We start from the raw sequence: 15,291 nt of genomic DNA on the forward strand, positions 1-15,291 counted from the left end.
TAGAGGAGTAGTGTGGGAGTGTTTCTTAAGGTTTTAAATAGAGAAGCTAGTGGGAAGAAGGTTTCTAAACTGTTAATGCTTTAACTAGCAGAGAGGGAAGTTGAAGATCTGCTAGTTGCTTTATTAGCAGCCATGTAGCTTTTTATAGTACGGCATAGTGGTGTTCATTATTAAGGGCTGGAGTTTTGACCCTACGTATTTTATTGGAGATGAGTTGGAGCTTTTTCTATTTTTTCTCTTTTTTTCAACGTTTTTTTTTCACTAAACAAAAGTACATTAATCAGAAACAACATAAAGCAGAAATTACTAAAACATTAAAATCAGGTTTACAAAAATTATTTTTTTCCTTTGATACAGATTTTATTTCATTAGCAAAGACATCATTAAGCCGCGGTGGTGGTGGTGCTGCGGTAGCTTTGTCGCCTCACAGTAAGATGCTGTCCGGTTTCAATTCTCAGATAGAGCGTCTTCTGCATGGAGACATGAGTAAATGGGCGTACCTTGGTTGAAGGTTGTGCATCAGAGCTGGTAACTCGGCACGTAAAAATCAACTACCAATCATTAGCGGACTGGAGTTCCGCTGTGGCGACCCCTAACCGGGAAAAGCCGAAAGACACAAGCAAAGACATCACCAACCAGTTCTAAAATTTTCTAATAACTTTCATGTTTACACAGTCCTTACAATTTTTTATCCTTTTACATTGGTATTAAAGAATTAGTTTCCATTTCTCTATAGCATACCACCGTAGTTAAACTGATAAATTCTTTAAAAGTAGATACTGAAACAGGGATTGCAGAATTCATTTCTCTGTTACAGATCTTGCAGTCTGCAAATAAAAATGCAGTATTTTCCTTGACCAGAACACGAAGGAATCAATTTCAGCCCTAATTTTCTCAATGTAAAGATGGAACGTGTGATTTTGATCAAGTAATAAGACAGATACCCATTGCTAGCAGGTGGTTATGATGGACAGAGTTATAGACTAGACAGCAAGTAGTATATATGTACATATGTATATATGTATATATATATATATATATATATATATATATATAGATATATATTATATATATATATATTATAGATATATATATATATATATATATATATATATATATGTGTATGCATGTATATCTGCGTGTGTGTGTGTGTGTGTGTGTGTGTGTGTGTGTGTGTGTGTGTGTGTGTGTGTGTGTACACGTGTGTGTGTATGTATTTACTGGACCTAGGGGATGGTTTTCTGACATGCAAAACACCACATTTGTCAGTGTTAGTCTGTAACCCGTGGTCTCACAACCAGTTATGTACCTTTGCCAGACATACTTTGAATGTATTTATATCTCCAGAAATTGTAAAGGAAGGTCCTATTTTAACATTGTTCACACACTTGGTAAGGCAGTACGAATCAGGTATTAGAAGACCAAATTCAACAGAAGTGGAAATCAAACAGCACCTGTATAACTCCAAAATTAACTGTATCCCATTCTGAGTAACAGTTACTGATCTTAAATCTCTGTTATCTGTCCCTCAGCCAGTTTTTTGCACCTGTTTGATCACATAAGGGTTAATTGATATTTGTTGCACGGAAGAAATGATAACAACATAGGGAATATTGTCAAAGGCTTTTGGCAAGTCAAGAAAGACAGCTGCAAACCCAATACCAAAATCCATGGCCGTACTAACAGGGTTATAAAAATCCACCAAGTTTGTAACAGTGGACCTATTCTTAGTTGATCTATGTTGGAATATATCATGTAGTCTTCTTCTTTCAGCTTTTCCCAGTCAGGGGTCACCACAGCGGATCATCTGTCCGCTCATGATTGGCAGTGGAGTTTTACGGTGTTGAGTTGCCAGCTCGGCGCCCAACCTTCCACAGAAGCCACACACATGCACACACTCACACCTAGGGCCAATTTGGAGTGTCTAATCCACCTAATGCATGTCTTTGGAATGTGAGAGGAAACCGGAGCACCCGGAGGAAACCCACGCGACCACAGGGAGGACATGCAGACTCCGCACAGAAGGCACCCCAGCCAAGAATCGAACCAGAGAACCTCTTGCTGTGAGGCAGCAGTGCTAACTGCTGTACCACTGTGGCTGCTATATTACCCATAACAATAGCAGATAAATATCTCTCATAACATTTGTCAGTCAGTGAAGTTAAATTAATAGGCTAGTAGTTGTCAGTCTTGTCTGAAGCACCCCTTTGTGTATAGGCACAGTACCGGCCAGTTTCCAGTTCTTGGGAACCATACTACAGGATAGAAGCAAGTTAGACAAAGAGTTGAGACTAATGTCTCTTTCATTTGATATTTCATCCCAAAAGCAGTAGGAATGTTGTCCGGACCTGGGCTACAATCATTTTTTCTATTCTAACTAATGATTTAACTGCTAAATCTACCATAACTTCTGGTAGAGAACTAGAGTCTGTAACTTCTACAGATGACTCCTACTTGTATTCCACCTGTTTATGAACACCAACAAAATGTGAATTAAAAGAGTTTGCTAACTCATTCCCTTCATGTATTACCTTCCCTTTGTGATTCACTGACTCATCATAGTTAACCAACCCTTTCTTCCTGTTTATGAAGAAATGTCTTGTTGCCTCGTAACTTCATAACTTTGCATTCATACCCATGCTTTGCTTAACTTAATGATATTTTTCATTTTTATTGACTGAGTTATATGCTGTCCTTGCAGATGCTATTAAATTTTCTTAAGACACGAAATTACCTCCTTTTGCTACTCAATGGTTTTAAGTGGTTTTGTTTCCATCATGACGGAGTAAATTTGTCTTTTGTACATACAACCACCTTCTAACAATGATTCCTGTGATGTGCACAAGTATATTCAAAGTAATCCCATAATAGTTAATACAGCATTATCATTATTTTCTATTGCATTCCCATATGTGTTGACTTTTGCTATGAATTCCTCCTGGTATAGTTTAGATCTCTCAAAAATAAATTTAGCATAATGTGATATTGCTTAGTCAAACAGTGCAGTGAAATGGAAGGCTAAATGCTCAGAATATCTGAATGGATTTAATTGTTCAGCATTAACTACTTTTTTTGGGATATTTGTGATTAACAGAAAGTAGGTACGTTAAACAGCTATACATGTTTTAAATACAAAAATCATAGAATTCTTCAATATATGTTGTGAAAATTAAACTCTCCTTAAATAATCAGGTTTTCATAGGCCTTGCTTTTCTCTAGGTTTTATGTGCATTCTATTTGATCTAATATAGGAAGACTAGGACTTCTGTAAGGTGCCATAATCCTATTCCTGTTTATATTTCCAATAAATTCCAATAACATAATCTCCAAGGAATAATCCAGGAATAATAATCTCAATGGAAGGTTATTCAACAAAAATGACCACTCCTCCACCCCTCCTGCCTGATCTCAAGAATTCGCACTTCATGTAACCAGGGATAAACTGGTATTCCCAGTTCATTTCTAAAACATCTCTGTAGCTGATATGTATGTGCTACTCATACCTTGGTATTTCAAGCATTCCTCCATTTCCTGTATATGGGCTGTACTTGACTACAAATGCCAGAATAATCTCTCTATTAATATGTGGCTAGTCCTGAACCTGTTGGTCAGTCAGCTTGTGGGAAGTCATCCTCTGCCAGTACCATCTCCTGCTGCTTGAGCAGTTGTGTCAGATGCTGATTTTCCCTGCTCACTGTTGTCAGCATTTTGCTTGCAGTGCCACAGTTTCTTCTCTATACCTTTATACTCAGATGGAAGCACCTGTGCCATTTCATACCTGACAACTATGAATTTTGATTTTCTTTCTTCTGTCTTCATTTGCATGTCATTATGCATTCACTAGACTGTTGCTTTCTTATTTGGCTATCATTATACTGTAATTTGAGACTCCTTTTGGCCCCTTGCCACATAGTACTATGTGGTACTTTGAATATTTACTTACATGAACATTCTCAAATGTACACTGTGAAGTTCACAAAATGCCCCAGAATACCACTCAGTATCTCATAACAATGCTTGACCTTGCTTAGTGACATTTTCATAGAATGACTTTCAAACACTCAGGAATACACAGTGCTTAGATTATAATTTCAGCTACAAGGACATAGTAACAAAGCTGTGTTGGACGTCTGTGTGACTATATATCCAGTGACTGGAAATGTTGCATACACCTGTGTTTTTCAGTTTGAACAGAAGTTGTTTGCCTGTCATTTAATCTGAATATTATGCAGTTTTGTAAAAGGTCATTCCCTAAGGTTTATGCTGACCTGCTTCTGCTGTGTATAGATATAAGGCAATATTTTTTAAATTTCTAAAATGTCTTATCACTCTAGGGAATTACACTTGAACACTTAGGGACATACTACAATTTAGATTACTCAGAAACAGGTTGCTGAAGTGGCCTTTATAAATTCTGTCATGTGTGTGTGTGTGTGTGTGTGTGTGTGTGTGTGTGTGTGTGTGTGTGTGTGTGTGTGTGTGTTTGTGTGTGTGTGTTGCATATCTCTCAGCTATTTAGTTTTTGCCTCATATTTTTGGTCTGTTCCTCATACAATTTGTGGTTTTCTGGCTAATCACAGAGGATTAAACTCTAAATAATGGCATACATTTCAGTTTCACACTTCATATCCTTCAGAAAAATGCATGCTAAAACATCCTGTTATTCTAACAAATTTCTGTGTTAATAAGAGCAATATTTAAATATGTCCCTATTTTTGGTCCTTTGTCCACTCATTATTTTCGGCTTTGTTCCGATTTCTTGAGCTAAGAGGTTGAGAGGCATGTGCAGGTAGATATCAGGTGGCAAAAATGTTCCTTTTAATGTCAGATGTACATGATTTTTAGTTCTGATATTCAGACAATGCAGAATACACACACACACACACACAATATATATATATATATATATATATATATATATATATATATATATATATATATATATATATACATTCTTACTATAAATTGAATTTTCCACTATAACAGAAGTAAAATGCCTACTCCCTGTATAAACCAAATATTTTAGAACTTCAGCAGCTGTTATATTGAATACAGCAATACATTTGTTATGTACATGTATAATATGGCATCTCAGAAACTTTTTGACGTGGTTTAATAAAAATTGCAATGGAACATGTTTGGTTAGTCTGCCAAAGATTATACTTATACATTGCACTACTGGGTTTAAAACCTGAACAGGCTGCTTCATCTTTAAAAGCTGTAGTTCATTTTCTCCTAGCAGTATTTTTAATGGTCTAATACACAGAAAGAACATTTTTCTTCTGTTATTGGAATATATACTTTCTTAAGTATGTGATGCCTCAGTATTTATATATTCTCTGTATACATTTTTACTCAGCTTGAATAAAAGTCTCATACACATCCTTCATATTAACTAATAGGTCTGAACAAACTGCTGCAATGAAATTTATTTATTTAACATTTGTTGACTGGGAAAGTCTGACTAGGACAGAGCCTATTTTCAGTGGATGCCCAGTGATAAATGCTCCAGATGCATGTTTTTGGAATGTGGGAGGAAACACATGTGAACTCAGGGAGGACATGCAGACTGCACACAGAATACACCCCAGCAGAGAATCAGACCGTAGAACCTCTTGCTGCCAGGCGACATCATTAACTGCTGCATCACTGTACCACCTGTAATGGAAATGGAAGTAAAGGTGCAGTGGGATGCCTTGAGAGTGAAACAGTAAAACAAACATAACCTTTTCATTAGTAATAAAAGAAAAATTATGACAAGTCCATCAAGAGGTGATACTTCATTCCTGTCATGAAATGTCATAGGAGGGACAAAAACAACTAACTGTACATTATTTATTTCTCTCTCCCTTTGTCTCTCTCTCTCTCTCTATATATATATATATATATATATATATATATATATATATATATATATATATATATATATATGCATACTATGTAGGTATATACATGTATGTTTACATATGCATAGTTATTTTTATGTTGCTGGATTTAAAATTAAATTATAAACAAGTCCCCCAAAATACAGGTTTATTGTCAAGTGTGTGCGGGTGTGTATGTGTGTGTGTGTGTGTGTGTGTTTTTGGGGGTCCCCTTCACTACAACGACACGCCAGAAAGCCGACACCCAAAACACCGAGACCAAAAGACTGACGACGCAGATGATCGACAAGGTGAAATCCTGACAGCCGAAACACCGACATGGGCAACGTGTGAGCGCGACTCGGTAAGTGTGCGATAGTGAAAGATTTAGGGTTAGGGAGCGGACAGGTAAGTGTGCGATAGTGAGGGATTTAGGGTTAGGGTGCGGGAAAGGTGAGTGTACGGTAGTGTTAGACTTAGGGTTAGGGTGCTGGTAAGTTAAGTGCGTGATAGTGACGGACTGTAGTTTTAGGGGCGGGTTAAGTGAGTTAGGGTTAGGGTGCGGGTAGGGTGAGTGTGCGATAGTGATGGACTTTATGTTTAAGGGTGGATTAAGTGAGTTAGGGTTAGGGTGCAGGTAGGGTAAGTGTGCAATAGTGACGGACTTTAGGTTTAGGGGTGGGTTAAGTGAGTTAGAGTTAGGGTGCGGGTAGGGTAAGTGTGCAGTAGTGTTGGACCTTAGGGTTAGGGTTTGGGTTAAGGGTAGTGCATATATAGTTGTGTGTAATGTGTAGTTTACGTTTTGTGTGTCGGTGTTTTGGGTGTTGGTGTTATGGTGTTCAGTTTTGTGAGTTGCTGGTATTGTGTGTTTTCGGTCTTTTGGTCTCGTTGTTTTGGGTGTTGGCTTTGTGGCGTGTCGGTGTAGTGAAGGGGACCCATTTTTGGTGGGGGTGACAGATCAGTGGTGTTTTTGTTTTAATACTATGGGACTGGACACCCCAATATTGTTCTAATATTTGGGTTTCTGTTGCGTGGGATGATAATATTAGTTGATCTGAGTGGGTCAGTGGGTCTTGAGTTTTCATGTTAGTGTTAGGTTTCTGTTTCTTTTCAAACCATTAATGACAGCTCATCTTCGACTGTCATTAACAGCTGTCTTTTCTGGAGCTTAAGTTCTAGCCAAAATTCTTCTGTGGTTTGTTAAATTTATAATCATTATTATCTTTAATTGCATTTTTTTAAATTTAGGTGTATTATTTTGCCAGTTACTTTGCTTAGAGTTTATGGGGATTTTATTTTATATAAGCTTTTTTATGGGTCTTTTGACAGTGTTTACTGAAAGAATGAATAATCCCTGTTTATGAAATAATGTGTTAAGTTAATGTGCCTAAGTATTTCTTTGCAGAGCAGTTACTGTTTGGGGTCTTGTTTGTAGTTGTTTACATTTAATGTATTTTGCATATCACTGTTACCCAACCATATTGTGCAATATTCTTAGACCATTTCATCAGTATATATTCACAAAAAATAAGCAGAGAATTAAACAGAATGATTACAAATTACATGTTTATTTTTATTATTAATGTTTCTTATTTGAATTAATGACACAGGATTTGATGCACTTTGTATGTAATGCCAGAGACCATTATTTGGAAAGCTTAAATATGAGTTACTGCCAAATATTTTACTAATAACGCTTACTGGGCAAAAAAACTAGAAATAATCCTTATCAGACTAACTGCATACTGTATTTAATATGTGGATCAGTATTCAAACTGATTTATTTTATTTCTGCATTTTAACAGCATATCGGACTGTGTGTGCAGTCAATGGGCCACTGGTAGTGCTTGACAATGTCAAGGTAAGATTTCATGTTTTTCATTCTCATTTGCAAAGTAAAACGATGTTGGATCTGTAGGTACCAAAAGACATGACCCTTAACAAAAGGCAGCCGGCTCAGTAGTGATTTTGGTTTGTAGTGTCACACAGTGACCGTCCTGATTTGAAGGATTTTGCCCAGTAGTACCACAGATGGGGGAGGATGGTTAGCTATTATGTTACATATGAATGCTGCTTGGCCATTTATAACTCTGACTGAAATGATGGAAATGTGTACAGGTAGAGGATTTTGTGTGAGTGCTGGTAGATGCAAGTGCTGATGCTTAAAATCAGTACATCACAGAAAATCCATGACATTTGTGAATTTTGGTTCACTGTAATGGAAAAATAGGAGTGACTTTAAGCCAACATCTGCCATATTTTTCAGTTTGGTATAAATTCTGAATGAAATGGTGATATTATGGTTATTATAGTGGTTATATTAGATGTGCTTTTTGTGTGCTAGAGTTGTTGCAAATATTTTGATGTTCATGTTAATTAGTAAAACTGGTGATCTTTCTGATAGCATCATGTCTGAAAATGTTTAAAAGTAAAAGTATGTCAGTGGTTCATACATATGTTTTGTATTCCCTCGGTTATCACATTGTTGCACAAATCCGCCAAAATCTGCCTGAGCAGTACGGTGGTGATGCTGCAGTTGGCCTTGCTGCCCCATTGTACTTGGTTCTACTGCTTGGTTCCCTGCTGGAATGCTTTCTCTGCAGAGTCTGCTTCATGTCCTATTTGTATCTATGTGGTGGGGTTTTGCTAGGTTCTTCTTCCTGAAACATCCTAAAAATGCACTGCCATGTGAATTTCACGCCTGTGTGTGTGTGTGTGTGTGTGTGTGTGTGTGTGTGTGTGTGTGTGTGTGTGTGTGTGTGTGTGTCTAGTCAAAGACTACCTTTCTGCTTTACTTTCAGTAAGGACCAGAAGATTAAGGTCAGCCTGCCCATGACCCTGAAAAGAAAATGGCAACGTTTGGAAAATGAACGAATGAATAAAGAAATGAATAAAATCTGGATTAAAATTTATTCACACTTATTACAGAATGATCCTGAGAAGTTATCTAAAAGTGTTCTACTGATTTATTTTATTGCTTCTGTCTGATACTTTGTGGAAGAATGGATCCATTTTATAAGCGTTTTCATCCACAGTATATAAATGTAGACTTCATCAGATAAATGAATCATAAAAAAAGAAGTTATGTACTAACCATAACATTCCATCTGAGTAGCTGTACTTCATTTGTCTTCAACCTGTGGAATATGGATCTGAGCCGGCAAATATTACTAGCATCAGCTCCAAGCTCCAGACTCCTCCCCTTACCCATAATACACCTCCACTGCCTTCCATCCCCAGATCGGGTTTGCTGAACTTATACTTAGAACCTGACCTGATAACATACTTGTGACCTATACTGCAGCCCGTAGGCTGAACATGTGCCAAGGTCTGGGGGAAGGAGGGAGGGACAGTTGAAGACAAATGAAGTACAACTACTCAGATGGAATGTTATGGTGAGTACATAACTTCTTTATCTGAAGTAGTTTACTTAATTTTGTCTTCAACCTGTCGGGCTGAGTCCCCAGTTACTAAACTCCTGGGAGACCCTCATGGAAGGATATTCCGGAGGACAGCGGAGCCAAAGGATGCTCTCCTTCTAGAAGTCAAATCCAATTTGTAATGTGAAATAAATGTATGAGATGAAGACCAAGTAGCTGCAGAGCAAATGTCATCCAAAGACACCTTAGACCAGAAAGCTGCAGACGTAGCCTTGGATCTAGTGGAATGAGCTTTAACCTGACCTGGAGGAGACATGCCTTTGTCCTTATAGACCTGCAGGATGCATGACAAAATCCTTCTAGCTATAGTGACCTTGGAAATAAGTTTGCCTATAAAGGGTCTATAGAGTGAAACAAACAACTGATTAGATTTACGAAAATTTTTTGTCCTGTGTAAATAGAATCGTAGCTGTCTATGAACATCCAACATGTGTAGCTTGTATTCCACCCTGTTGGTAAAATTGGGAAAGAACACAGGCAAATTTATAGTCTAATTGATATTGACTGGTGATGCCACCTTAGGAAGAAAAGATGGGTTGGTTCAAATGGAAACTCTATCTTTATGAAAAATCGTGTATGGAAATTTGATGGATAAGGCCTGTAATTCCGAAACCCTTCTAGTAGAGGTAATGGTGACAAGGAAAGCTGTTTGCCATGATAGAAATTTTAGATCTGCAGTTGTGGCAGGCTCGAAAGGCGGGGCGACCCGAGCTTGGAGAACCATAGTAAGGTCCCATGGGGGGACAGGATCTATCACCGGGAGGCATAGCAAAAAAGTGCCTTTAATAAAGGCTTTACACAGTCTAGAAGATGCCAAGGATGCAGAATTCCCGCTCTCATGAAAATGATAAATGGCAGCCAACTGAACTTTGACAGTAGAAGAACTAGTTCCATGCTGGAAAATATCAGCTAGAATCAAGAATAGCAGAAACAGGAGCCGTGAAAGGATCTAAACTCCTTTGAGAGGCCCAGAAAGAAAATCATTTCCACTTACTGCGATAAACCTTTCTGGTTGAAGACTTATGAGCAGCTACCAAAATAGACTTAACTGAGGAGGAAAGTCTGGGAGTTCTAGCAAACACAGGAACTGGAGCAGCCAAGCCGTGAGCTTCAGGCTGTCCAGACTCGGATGAGGCACCTGAATGGGATTTAGGATCCAAGGTGGAGCCAGAAGGTGAGACCAAAGGAAGGGAAACCATACCTGGCGAGGCCAGAATGGGGCAATGAGGATCACCTTGCTCCCCAGTCGACAAGCTTTCTGCAGAAACATCAGGATGAGAGGAACTAATGGTTAAGCATACAGAAGACCAGGTGGCCAAGCAAGAACTACAGCGTCCCTGGGGGACTCCCCCAGCAGGGGGTTCAGAGTGAAAAACCTGCTGTACTTCGTGTTAGAAGGAGATGCGAAGAGATTGCAGCAAGGTTGACACCACTCGCTGAAGATCTGTTCCACTACTGACAGATCCAGAGACCACTTGTAAGGCATCAGAATGGTCTGGCTTAGCCTGTCCACTAAAATGTTGGACCTTCCCAGAATGTGCATTGTTATGAGCAAGTGACTGTTGGAGATAGCCCATTCCCACACTCTCATGGCCTTGCGACAAAGGGGGTAAGATCTGGACCCTCCCTGTTTGTTGATATACCAGACTACTGACATGTTGTCTGATTGAATGGCAATCATCCCCAGAGGAAGAAAGGCATGAAGGACCTGCAACGCTAGAAGGATCGCCCTCATCTCTAGGACACTGATATGCAAGCTGGTCTCTATGGGGGACCACAGACCTTGGACTGATTTGGGAGGCATCTGTGGTCACTGTGGTTTGGGCCAGGGCTGGAACAAAGGGTCATCCCTCCAAAATGTCCAGAGAGCTCATCACTGCTGTGCTGAGAACAAATGGTAGGGCTCAAAATTGATAATGATTGTCCCCTAGCCAGAAGCAGAGGAACTTCCTGGAGCTTCTGTGCATTTTTATGTGATAGTAAGCATCCTGGAGCTCTAACGAGCACATCCAGTCGCTCTCTTGCAGGTACAGCATGATAGACTGTAGTGTGACCATCCGGAACTTCTCTTTGCAACTGACAGGTTCAGGGTAGAGAGGCCAGAATAGGCCTTAAGTCCCCCATTTTCTTTGGCACCAAAAAGAGCCTGGAGTAGAAGCCCGATCCAGACTGATCTGGGGGGGCAGTTTCAATGGCTCATTTTCCAAGCAGCTTGGAAATTTCCTGTGCCACTGCCTCCCTTTGTGTGGGTGGAACATCCGGGAGGTGTTTGGGAGATATTGGGGAACTCACGAAGGGGATAGAATATCCTCTGGATATGATTTTAAGCATCCAGAGGTCCATTGTTATGGACTCCCATGCTGCTGGGTGCAAGGACAATCATCCCCTGACTGCCTCCAGAGTAGAGCAGCCAGGCAACCCTTCAGAGTTGCTGCCTGGGTCTGTCCAAGAATGGTTCTCGAGACCCTAAGTTTCACGGATCTCCTCAGCCTCTGGGCCAGTGTCCATTCTGTCCCCCTCTGCCTCTGGGGAAGAAGAGCCCTGAGTGTCCTGGGAATACTGAGACTTCCGGAACCACATCTTCTTTTGCCCTCTCTGGTTCCAGGAAAAGGGCCTTTGAGGGTTAGAGAAGTGGATCCCGAAGGCAGACAGTGTCTTCCCATCTTTCTAACTCTGGACTAGTGTCTCCTTGATGGTCTTACCGAAAAGAGTTGAGCCGTCATAAGGGGCATTGGCAAAGGACGCCTTAAAGGGTTCGGTAAATTGGCACAAGCTGAGCCAGATGTTACTCCTCATGGACACACTGGACCCAGCTGCCCTAGCCGCTCCTTCTGTAGCATGGGAGAGGAGTCGCATGGATGTATTTGATACTGCTTTCAGAGTGGCCATTTTTGCGGAGAATGAAGCCTTGTCCTCCTGCTACATGGACTTGAGTGGAGACTCCTCCAGCTGCTTCACTAGGTAGAGTTGGAGTCTCATGACATAGGCCAAGTAATTCAGCACCCTGATCGAAAAGGTAGCCGAAGCATACACCCGCTTCTCTAGGTGGTCCATCATCCGTGACTCTCAGTCAGGAGGGTGGACTGAGCAGCTTTCTTGAAATAGTTCCCTCTTTGTGGCTGCTGCTACCACCCTGGCATCCACTAAGGAGCCCTTGTTCCAGGAAGGCCTGTCAATGGGGGACTTAAAACCTTATCGAGGCACTTGGGGATCGGATCCACATTATCTGGTTCCTTCCACGCCCACGAGGTGATCAAATCCACTAAAGGATCCATAGGAGGGCATGCCCAGGAAGTAGATGGGCCCATGCCGAAAGCCTCCAGAAACACAGACTCATCAGAGGAGGGCTTGGTGGGTAAACCAACCTCCCCGCTGGTGCAGGATCTCCATGATGTCTCCAAAGGAGACATCATTGGGAGGTGATCTTGGGGAGCCCTCCCCATCATCTAAATCTGTGTCCTCGGTTAGGGACTCGGGGGAGTCCAAGTGCCTCCTCTTGTACATATGCTTGTGAGGCACATCTCCAGTGGGGCTCTCAGGGGAGCACTCGCAAGCCATATGTTTGTCTGGGGGAACCGTCTTGGGCTCTTTGGGCATGGGCTGCCCATCTGGTAAGACATTGGGGACCATAGACAGAGCTGAGGGGGTCTGGTCAGAGTCCGAGGGGGAAGTCAGAGGTCTCTATCCAATGGAGAGGACCCTTTCTACCACATTGAATGCCGAAGGAGAGTGGACCTCCTGAGAAGCTAATAAGAAGGCCGGTCTCCCTGGGTCCAACATGAGAATCGGAGCTGGACTCAAAGTGGATGGAGCTCTGAGGGAGGTAACCTGGCCCAACAATGTCGGAGCCGATGGAAAAGGTTCCAGTCCCTCGGATCCGACACCGAGGCTCCGGCTCCGAGAGCGGCTCGGATCCAAACTTGTCGGATCTGAGATGCTCCAGGCAGCTGTTGGCATCAAGGAAACAAGGACCATTGGTGCCGACCCCCTGACCAAGACCAACCTCGGATCCAAGAACTCCAAAGCCAAAGGTCGGTTCAGGGAAGGAGAAAATAGTTGAAAAAAAGGAAGCGAGCTCCCCCCTCCAGAGGGAGGGGGGCTGGCAAGACCTCCATCTGGATCTGTTTATGGATAAAATGCCTCATCATCTTATCCAGATCCATGTCCGATAAGGAGTAGGTCGACTGTGACAAGGCCACGGACTCCGACCTGGCAGGTTGGGGAATCAAGGCCCGGGAGACTGGACGTGGCTCCTCTGGCTCCAGGGAGAACCTTGGAGACTGGAGCCAAGGGGAGTCATGGATCCATGCAGACTTGCTTGGGGAAGTGAGATCTGGGGACCTCTTACTCTTTTCCTTCGTCTTTGACTCTCTCTCCTGCTTTTTACCTCTCCTCTGCTCCGCTACCACAGACTTAGATGCAGGAGTTTGAGTCCTAGCCTGGGAGGGAATGGAGGCCAGAGGAAGAGAAGTGGGAGAGGAAGTCACAGCAGCCACTGTGACTGAAGCCAAAGATGAGGAAGGAGGATCAGTAGCAGGCAGAAGATCTTTGAGGGTCAACTCGGCCTTTCTATCCTTTAACGCCTGGGGATTGAACCCCGCACAAAACGGAGCAATCCACGCTAAGGTAGGCCACACCTAAGCACAACGCACACAGAGTGTGGCCATCTGCTGGGGAGAGCTTATGGCCATACTCTGTGCAGCGCTTAAAGATAAGCTTTTCAGCAATTGTCAAAGGAAAAATATACTTTAAAAATAATCAGTACACGGTAGGTTCAGGTTAAGGCACTTTAATCTTGCAGCAAGGAGACAAAAATGTGCTAATACAGAGTTTGTCTAACTAGAATCAGGAAATGCAGGCATTTTCATACATTTTCTAATAAGACATTGCCTACCAAGCTGACGTAGTGAATCACAAGTTTTGTCATCATCATTTCGTAGTGATTGTTTTTACAATATTCTGCTAGTGCTATCAATTTTTGTGAGAAACTTCCTAAGAAAAACAACGTGGCCTTGGCTACCACCGGTTAGATATATGCAATGTTACCATTCAAGGTACTATGGCTAATTCGAGCACAAAGCAAGTATATAGATTGAAGTTCATTTCTCTAACAGTCCTTTGTCTATGTTATCTCAAACTTTTGCAGCTGTGCATGTTCTCATACTTTGAACAAAGCTGATTGTTTAAAATCATTACATTACAGAATATAGTATTGTTCATTCATTTCTTCCTGACCTAGCAGATAATCACCTGCTTCTCAAGTACATTTCCAAAAGGCATAAACATGAATATTGCTGTGCTAGCAATTACTAGGTCAGAGGGCATCTTGCAAGTTTCAGAAAGCACACTGCAGTTTCAAAAAGCATCTTTTAGTCTCATATGAAACTCAACTGTATATAAAATAGTGCATATAAAATATAATGAAAAATGTGTTAACTTATTTAGTTTCTAATCAGCATTAAGCACACACATTAATACATATTTTCTGACATTTCCCCCTGTTAATACTTTTTAATTCTATTTTCAAAAGAATAAACAGTTTGCTTCTTCTCCTAACCTCTTCCATTCAGGATTTGCAGTTAAGAGAGTCATTCGGTTTAAACTTATGAAAGTGTTTCACATTCTAACAATTCTTCAATTTCAGTACTTTGATACAAAGTCTCAGAAACTGATATATCTATAAATTCTTTGATTAACTTTTTCATGCAGGGAATACCACAACAAATACATGCTCCTAATAGGAGTAATCCCACACAAATGGCAATCAGGATGTTCATTAGGATGGAACCCCACCCCCCAAACAAATTCTGGAAAAAGTCCGTCAGAGGGTTTGGGCCTGGTTTGGTCATGGCCGACACTTGCTGTATCACCTCAAGGTGGTCGTTTATCTCATGTTGATGATCAGGTATATATGCACAACACTCTTCTTTGATTAAAGCGCACATACCACCTCTCACCGCTAGGGTGAAGTCAAGAGCCATACGGTT

General features: G+C 41.1%; 1 protein-coding gene across 1 annotated transcript in view; it reads left to right on the forward strand.

Annotated features, from left to right (window-relative positions):
• ATP6V1B1 (ATPase H+ transporting V1 subunit B1) overlaps positions 1-15,291 on the forward strand; it is a 1,526,458-nt gene that overhangs the window by 529,038 nt on the left and 982,129 nt on the right. The window contains exon 2 of the mRNA XM_044064065.1: positions 7,670-7,725. Coding sequence (XP_043920000.1) covers positions 7,670-7,725 — 56 coding nt within the window. The remainder of the gene's footprint in view (positions 1-7,669; positions 7,726-15,291) is intronic.

Source organism: Protopterus annectens, chromosome 2.part2, assembly GCF_019279795.1.
Source record: "Protopterus annectens isolate FY-2018-M chromosome 2.part2, PAN1.0, whole genome shotgun sequence".
Taxonomy (NCBI): domain Eukaryota; kingdom Metazoa; phylum Chordata; order Ceratodontiformes; family Protopteridae; genus Protopterus; species Protopterus annectens.